The 8688-nt window shown below is 49.1% G+C and overlaps 1 protein-coding gene across 1 annotated transcript in view; it reads right to left on the minus strand.

The window, feature by feature from the left end:
- MOGAT2 (monoacylglycerol O-acyltransferase 2) overlaps window positions 1-7561 on the minus strand; it is a 22338-nt gene extending 14777 nt beyond the window's left edge. Inside the window, exons 1-2 of the mRNA XM_009078740.1 lie at window positions 7468-7561; window positions 240-418 (exon numbers count right to left, since the gene is read on the minus strand). Coding sequence (XP_009076988.1) covers window positions 240-418; window positions 7468-7561 — 273 coding nt within the window. The remainder of the gene's footprint in view (window positions 1-239; window positions 419-7467) is intronic.
- Between the last annotated feature and the right edge of the window lie 1127 nt (window positions 7562-8688).

Genomic DNA, 8688 nt, shown 5'->3' on the forward strand with positions numbered 1-8688 from the left:
CCCTAACTGCTGGAAGGCACCGAGGTTAAATAGGTGGGGGAAAAGCAGATCATTAAAGGCTGTGAAAATGATGGTCTACAGTTTTTTCTGGGTCTTCCAGGAGTAATCGTGGAGCTGGGAAGACTATCCTTCAACACCAACCTCCCAGCAGTCCATGCCATGACTGCTGACGCTAGATTGTCTCCAGACTCCAAGGGCAAAGCTGGTATCTAAAACACCGAAGAGCCGATGGGACTTACCGTGATGGGGAAATAGTCCCTCATGTACCTCCAGACGACACAATTCCGGAGGAGATGGATCCTCCTCCCACCCTTGCTCGGTTTTTCCCTGTCTATTATCCACCATCCAGCGTAGAGGACACTAAGCAGCCAAAATCGAGTGAAGAAGAGGGCGATGAAGATAACTGTGCAGCACTGTGCTGAAAGAAAAGCCAGCAGTGACTTGGCAGTTGGGTTAGGTGGACTTTGGGAGAGGAAGGATTTACCCGAAGACACTCTGGTCCTGGAACGGAGCCCAAGTCTCCACCAAATTATTTTAGCAGTGTGAAGGGACCTCTGATGCAGAGGTGGTTTCCAGGAACATGGAGAGGAACCAAGTACCACCTTTGCACCAACCACCTCTCACTGCATCCTCCTCTTCCCAAAAGACTGATGGATCCCACTGCATTCAGAGGGTCCCCATGGATCAGACCTCTATCCCTTTGCTGTCTGGCCTTTCTCAGGAATCAGAGTGATCTCTGCAGTGATAATGGCCTTGTTTTACCCCAAAACTCCTGTTAATACCCCTTGATGACACCTAACATTTTCAGTGGCAGCAGACAGGGCACTGTGTCCAGTCTCTACAGTCCCCAGTAGCTTTATCCTAAGGTAATGATTCCCCATGTTAATCGTGTCCTTGATTTATGCCCATATGTAAGATTTTACTCTTTATAGAGTTTTTTGTTATTGATTTTGAACCCTTTCGTCCACTTCTCAGGTTCACTCTCAACTCTAATCATGGCCTCTAGAGGATTTTGTGTCCTTTCAACTCAGTGTCATCACGAATTTTATAAGAATCCTTTGTTTCATTCTCTAAGACATTAATGACTTGTGACTTTCCCAAGTCAATAAAGACTTTTCTGAGCTGCTTCCAGTCAGTGCTCAGCTTTGACCTCTACCTCCCACCTCCCTCATACCCTGTGTTTTGGCATGGGAGCAAGAGAAGAAGAGTCTGTGTGCAAACAAGCAGCACTTGGTACATGAAATCCCACTCAAGCCCAACAGTGTCTGTCTACAGAGACTGGCAAGTGATGATGGCCACCAAGCTGCCACCTGCTAAAGCAGATGCCCTAAAATGTGCCTGAGAAGAGCTGTGTCCTCTCCATCTGTCCCTCTGGAAGACTTGGTATTGCTCGGGAAGGGGAAGACTGAGCTAAAAAACCTCACCCCATTCATCCAATTCCTTTGCCTTCCCCAGCTCAGGGGTTGCATCATGTGTTATGTATTTTGTTCTTCGAGTTTTGTTCTTCGTCACAGATCCAACACTCAGGGCTGAAGGGCATGAGGATGGAGATGCCATGCTCATCTTTAACTTCAGCTATGAGATAGGTGCATCCACACCTTCATCCTCTAAGACCTGAATTTCCATCCTTGGGAGTCACATGGCACCTAACACTCTCCAGCTCATCTCAGCTAAGGCCTGTCAGAGAAGGGGAACAGGATGCTCTCATTTGAGACCTTCCAGTACCTCCTGTTGGCCTTTACTTTAAATAAGTAGATCTAGTTTGTAGCCTTCTTTTTTGTTGGGTTTGGGTTTTTTGTTTGGGTTTTTTTGGTGATATGTCCCAGAGTTTTGCCTGGAAAAGCAAATGCCTGTCCCCTTTTAAAACACTGTCATGATGGTACCAATAATTCCTATGGGGGAAAAAACCAAAAAACCCAGTAATCAAAGAGGATCCTAAATCTCCTTAAAACTGAAATGGAATCTAATGTCTTCCTCTAAGTAGAGACACTGCAGCAGCTCCGGGATAGGCACTAAGAATTTTTTCAGTGGGCAAAAAGCTGTAGTTCTCTGCAAAGCAACAGGTCTAACCTATAATGCATCCAGAATGAACCACTACCTACACCAGGTGCCACACTTCTCATGTAATCATAGGAGCACCATCCAACCTGGCCCGGAACACTTCCAGGGATGGAGCAGCCACAACTGCTCTGGACAACCTGTGCCAGTGCCTCACCACCCTCACAGCCAAGAATTCATTCCCAAAAACCCATCTAGCCCTGTCCCCTGTCAGTGGGAAGCCATTGCCCCTTTGTCCTCTCCCTCCAGGCCCTTGTCCAAAGTCTCTCTCCAGCTCTCTTGGATCTCCTTTAGGCGCTGGCAGGGGCTCTAAGGTCTCCCCAGAACCTTACCTTCTCCAGGCTGAACACCCCCAGCTCTCCCAGTCTGTCTCCAGAGCAGAGATGCTCCAGCCCTTGGAGCATCTCCATGGCCTCTTCTGGTCCAGCTCTGAGTGGGGTCTGATGAGAGTGGAGCAGAGAGGCAGAAGACCTTCTGGTCGTGCTTCTTTTTCAAACGCCACAGGTTTTAACTCTCAAGGAGAATAGCACAGAACATGAACCACAGCTCCAGGGTCCACATGACAGATAAACACTGCTTGAGGAACACGTGAAAGCTGCAATTTTACTGTGCCTGAGAGCCAGGTCATCTCTGCAAACCTTTGCAATGCCTAATTCTCTTTTTATCATACTGTGCAAAGCTCGAAGTCCATTCTGCAAAACGAAGGAGTTGTTCTGGTCCAAATCCCTGTACTTATCATCTAAGAGAGGCTTTATCTTGCAATTATGTAATTATTAATTTCTCCCTTGATTCATTTGTAATTCAGCTTGGGGTTTTTTTTTTTCACAGAGCAGAATTTACACGCAGTGACCTTCACTCAGTCTTAAGATTAGGGATTTTTGTGTCCTTGTAAAACCTTTTGGTGCTCTGGTTGCTGTGGGAAAGGAGCCAATTCCGGTGCCAGAATGGACCATCAGTCTTAAAGTTGCTGTGGATGGGACCAAAGAGACAGAGAAGTTCCAGAAAATGTACAGTTAAATCTGCATCCAAACCCATTCCAGCCCTGGGCAGGCACATGGTTATTCATGGGCTGTGTTTTGGTGAGAAGAAGACACTCCATGCCACATGGGGAGTCATTATATCTGCTTAGATCATGGGAGATTGCTATCCTTGTTCCAGCTGTCTTGCAGACCTGTGTGTCATGTCCTCAAGCTCTTCAATGAAAACACAGCAGAGGCAGTATGATCTCATTGGTTGGACAACAAGACATTCTGGGCCACCAGTGGCAGGATGTTTGCCACAGAGCTCTATTCCTGCTTCCCAAAAGCCATGTCAGGTCTCCAGGCTGGGTCCACCACCACCAGCCCCACTGCACAGGACTTCATGCTCTTCAGCCTGGCTCCAGCATCCCTACTCTGGCACTGTCCTGGCCTTTATGAAGTCACACAGGTGACTCTTCACCTCTTAGAGTCTTCTTGTTCTCCAACTTGATGAAAAATAACATCCCACCTTAGAAGAGCGAAATCCTGCATCCATTTGAGCTTAAAGGGAAGGACTGTGCACCAGCAGCCAAGATCTATTTGTATTCCTGAAAATCCTGAGTCTTTCCTGAATCCATGCTGCAGGGAAACACACATTCCTCTTCCTCCACCCGGAGGCAGAGGAGCAAGGACAAACCTCAATCCATCTGCTTGCCCTTCCTGCTTCTTCTCTGCAGGACAGGGCAGAATGGATATGTGGCACACAGGAAGATTTGCTTGTTGTGAGGTTGTTCTCCATAATCTTTGCTTTCTTCCCTTGAGGAGAATCCCAAGAGGAAAATAAGGAAGGATGAGGGTTTCTTGCCTGCTGTTCCCTGGACCAGAGGCCACTTCAGAGCTTCCCAGATAAGACCCATATTTCCCTCAGCATCTGTTTCCAGCTGCCATTTTCTGGGCTACCTGCCAGGCAAGCACTTTAAAGGATATCACAAACATGGCATTAGGCTCTTGGCCAGAGAACTTCAGCAGGTCTCTCCCTCCTGGGCCAAATTCCAGCCCACAGACAAACCGCTGTGCCCACAAAGCAACCCACAAAGGGCTGTTAGGTTTCAGAAATGCCACTGGAAGAGATGGTAGTCTGTGTCCTCATGGGAATGGGGGGAAATCTGTAAGTCCTCAGTTCACTAGAAACTCATCTTTGAACCCTATCAGCTTGCAGCCCCAAAGTGAGTCAGGTTCATACTGCACTTGTCAGGATGCTTTGCAAGATCATCACAGAATGGTTTGGGTTGGAGGGATCTTAATGACCATCTCATTTCACCCCCTTGCCATGGGCTGGGACCCCTTCCACTAGACAAGGTTGCTCCAAGCCCCATCCGGCCTGGCCTGGAACACTTCCAAGATGCACATTGCTGAGATTCCTAATGCCAGCTTGTAGTCTGTGACAGTGGCCACCTGCACAGGTGTTGCACCCCTTGGCACAGCCAAGCCTAGCAGCCTGGCCAGACTGCCCCAGGCTGTGGACTATGCTCAGCTGCCAAGGATGCCTTATCACACTGGCACTGGGTGCCCTTTGAGCCAACCCTGATGATTGGAAGGGTTCATAGGCTGGGTTTGGTACACTGGGTTTGCAGAGACAGCATGCCCAAGTCTCTTGCACTGAGTTTGTTTGTCCTCATGGTTCTGCATAGTGTGTCTGGCAGGATGTCCAGGCCCATTGGAGAGTGGGAATGAGAGGCAGTTCCCTGCAGAGGGCTGACTCCACTGCATTAGGAGAGGGCACTGGCCAGTACTGGGATCCTGCAGTGGGGAGGCAATGGGCTGCCCACTCCATGCCCTGCCCCATCCCTGCAGCTGCTCTTAGCATCTGAAACAAACAAGAACATCTTTTGTCTCAATGCTCTTGTCAGGAGCATCCTCAAGGAAACCAACAGCATGGACAATGCCTAACAAATCCTGTGAGGGATTCTGGAGCACAGCTCCCTGCCAGAGCTGCCCCCCTCCGGGAATGAATGAGCCCCTCACCCCGTGCTTGGCTTCTCAGGGGACGTATTTGCCCAACCGTAGCAACAGCTGCCTGCAAGCAGTGCTGCTGGGATGTGTGGCCAAAGGGCTGTGCAAAGAGCTGGCAGAGGTGGAATGGGAGTTGTGCAAAGCCCTTTCCTGGCAGCAAAAGCAGAGCCTGTCTCCAAGACAAAGGAGCAGCCTGCAGCTAAATCCTACCCATGGAAGGTCTGAGCTCTGTGCTTGAGGGTTATAACAATGTGACAAGGAGTGTTTGGCTGCTCTGGTGGGATGAAATTAAGGGTATGCATTAGCATTGAGCTTTTGCAGTTGTCAAACCAGGAGTTTTGGGTTGGAAAGCTCCAGGCTTAAAGAAACTTTGCAAAATGAACCAAACCAGCTGAAATCACTTCATAAGGTTTGTTTGTCACCTTCCTAATGCCATTCTTAGAGCATTTCTTAACTTCTTTTGGTTCCAGATTGTATCACACACCAAAACCCCCCACCCAAATCAAAATAAAATTGTTCCACAGGGAAAGACGATAAACTCTGGAAGATCAGCCATGGAGGAGGAGGGGCTTTGGGTCTCATCCTCATCGCAAGCAAGCTGCATTTCCCTGCAGGAGGTAAAGCCTGCATTCCAAGTAGCTCCACCTTACAGCTATGGAGAATTCCTTCTTCCTGGCCATTTGCTGTCTTTCTGGTGTCTCCAGAAGTCATTTCCATCACTGAAAAGTCAAGTGCCAGCTTGTTCTCAATACTAAGAAGGAAAAATCTCAAGTACAAATTGTTTTACTGGGAAACACTGTTCAAGATCCATAAGCTGCAGCTGAATCCATGCTGGGAATAGGGGTGTGTTGTTGTATCCCTTGTTTACACTGTGGCTGCATCTCTACAGCATCTCATCCCATCCAGGCACCATGGAAGGAAATGTGGATGCAGTGGTAGAGAGAGAGCTACAGAGCATCCCAAAATGCCCCAATCTAGATGATTTGGTCCAAGGCTGCATGGCCCTTGCCAGATCTCCATCTCTCTTGCCAGGACACAGCCATGTCTCCTCCTGTAAGGTGATCTCTGGTGTGTGGGAGAAGGTTGATCACAGCTGGGATCTCCTCTGCATTAAAAGGTCAATCACACCTGGAACTTCTTCTGCACAAGGAGACCCACGGGGTTTATAACAAAAGAACAGAATGGCACCAAGTGTCACTTCTCTGCCCAAAAAAACGAGCAGATTCACCCATCCTGGTGACCAGCAATGGTCCCTGGCCTCTGGCATTGCCCAAACTGGGCTAACATGTAGTTTGGAAGAGTGTTACTTAGCATGGGCTAGACCTATGCCAAGAAGCACACAAAGAACTACACTGTCTGGACTAGTATAGCCCAGACCTCGAGTCCATCAGATACTGGTGCAGAGGTGGCAGTCCAGCCCTAGGTCTGTGGCAGATCTCGGGAGCTGTGGCCATCTCAGGAGCTGAGTGGGGCTCTGAAGCACAGCCTGTGCTTTCTCTGCAGGTATTGTCTGGGAAATGTTTGTGTGCCAGGACACAAATACACACAAAGACCTGCTGTGTATTGGGGCTGGTCAACAAATGCCCTGCCATAATAAAGGAGGAGCTTTACAGAGATCCCATCTGAGATTCACAATTGGCGTAACAATGGGAAACTCTGGAATGTCACCTTGGCTCTCGATGGGCTGTAAATGGCCCCAGACAGTCTGTACTCTCTGATAACCTGCCTCTGGCTCTCCTATCTCTTTGTTTCCCAGTACATCCTATCCAAAACTGCATGTGCCTCGTTGACATCAGCACCTGATACCCTCCACACAGTAATGGGTTTGTCTGAGTTTCAGTTTGGTAATGTCTCCCCTAAACTTCTTTGGGTTTTCTTGGGAAAAATGCCCCTTGGGGATGTGCAGGAGCATCTGTATCAAGTGAAGTGTCTGTTCCCAGGGCTGCAAAGCAGAATCCCAAATTTTACCATTCCTCAAGCACGGGAATGCTGTTTCCCATGCCCAGTGCCAAGCAGGGCAGCACCTTAGACCAGGAAAACACTAAACCTGAAGAGAAGGAGAAGCTGGAAACCCCACACGGGGTTAGATGAACACACACACACACATCCCCCCCCCAGGTTTAGATGATGCCTAAAATGTGTAGATATTCCCCTGCACAGGCAGACAGCCATACACTTCCATAGTGCCACCATGCTCAGATCAGGTGGTGGGAAGAAGCCAAAACCCCTGGTACAGGTTGCCCAGGGAAGCTGTGGCTGTCCCATCCCTGGAAATGTTCAGGGCCAGGCTGGACAGGGCTTGGAGCAGCCTGGTCTAAATGGAAGTTGTCTCTGCCCATGGCAGGAGGTTTGGGTCTCTAAGGTCCCTTAAAATACAAATCATTCTGGGATTCTATGGAAAGCTTCTCAGAGGGAAAAAAAAGATGATGACTCTTACCTAGACCCAGGAAGCTGAAGACCCATTGGACGACTGATGCTGTCTGAAGCCTTCTCTGCAGTGGCACAGAGCGGGGAGCAAACTCAATCTTCATCTTGGGCTCTGCATTCACGTCTGGGAAGGAGAAGGAAGCAAGTGACTAATGCAAAGTGCAAAGTCGCCGTCAATGTTTACCCAGTCTTACAGTATAGGGGATTGTGCAACATACAGTGGCAAGGGTGGCTGCTACAGCACCCTCCCATGTGGGGAGGAGAGCAACACTGCCAGGAGGTGTCACTGCCTTTACATCAATGTGACTCACCACATGGTTAGATGAGGATTTCGTGCTTTTACCACATGAATCTGGGAAGTAAACTCATTTCAGGACCCAATCCCGCCTTCAAATCTTCTTCAAATTTTGCAGCATTTGAACACTGGCACTGAATATGAGGCATTCATGCCTGTGAGCCAGGCTTTATTTTCTTTCCCTCTTCACTACAAACCACCCTGTGCACAACAGAAGGGGACAAGCAGGGGCAAGTGATGTGATGTGGATGGGTCTCAGTCTCAGCCAGGGAGGTGGGGAGACAACACAAGGGTGTTTCACTGCTGAGCACAGGATGTGTGAGCACTACATTCCTCTGCCAGGACATGGATGGGATAGATGGATGGACAGGGCAGACTAAGTGTCCATGTGCATTGCATCCAAAGGAGTTTGGGCTGCAGGTTGAAGAAGGTGATTCTCCCCCTCTGCTCTGCTGTGACCCCATCTGGAGTACTGTGTACAGTTCTGGTGTCCCCAACATAGGAAGGACATGGAACTGTTGGAGCAAGTCCAGAGGAGGCCATGAAGCTGAGAAGAGAACTGCAGCACCTTCCCTATGAAGACAGGCTGAGAAAGTTGGTGCTGTTCACCCTGGAGAAGAGATCCCATAGCAACCTTCCAGTACCTGAAGGGGCTACAGGGAAGCTGGAGAGGGACTCTTTATTAGGAACTGTAGTGAGATAGGACAAGGAGTAATGGGAAGAAATTGAAAGAGGGGAAATTTAGATTAGCTATTAGGAAGAAGTTTTTTACTGTAAGGGTGGTGAGACACTGGCACAGGTTGCCCAGGGAGGCTGTGGCTGCCCCAACCCTGGCAGTGTTCAAAGCCAGGCTGGATTAAACCTTGAGCAACCTGCTCTGGTGGGAGGTGTCCCTGCCCAGGGCAAGGGGTTGGGACTAGATGGACTCTAAGGTCC

The sequence above is a fragment of the Acanthisitta chloris genome, unplaced genomic scaffold (genome assembly GCF_000695815.1).
Source record: "Acanthisitta chloris isolate BGI_N310 unplaced genomic scaffold, ASM69581v1 scaffold2777, whole genome shotgun sequence".
Classification (NCBI taxonomy): Eukaryota; Metazoa; Chordata; class Aves; order Passeriformes; family Acanthisittidae; genus Acanthisitta; species Acanthisitta chloris.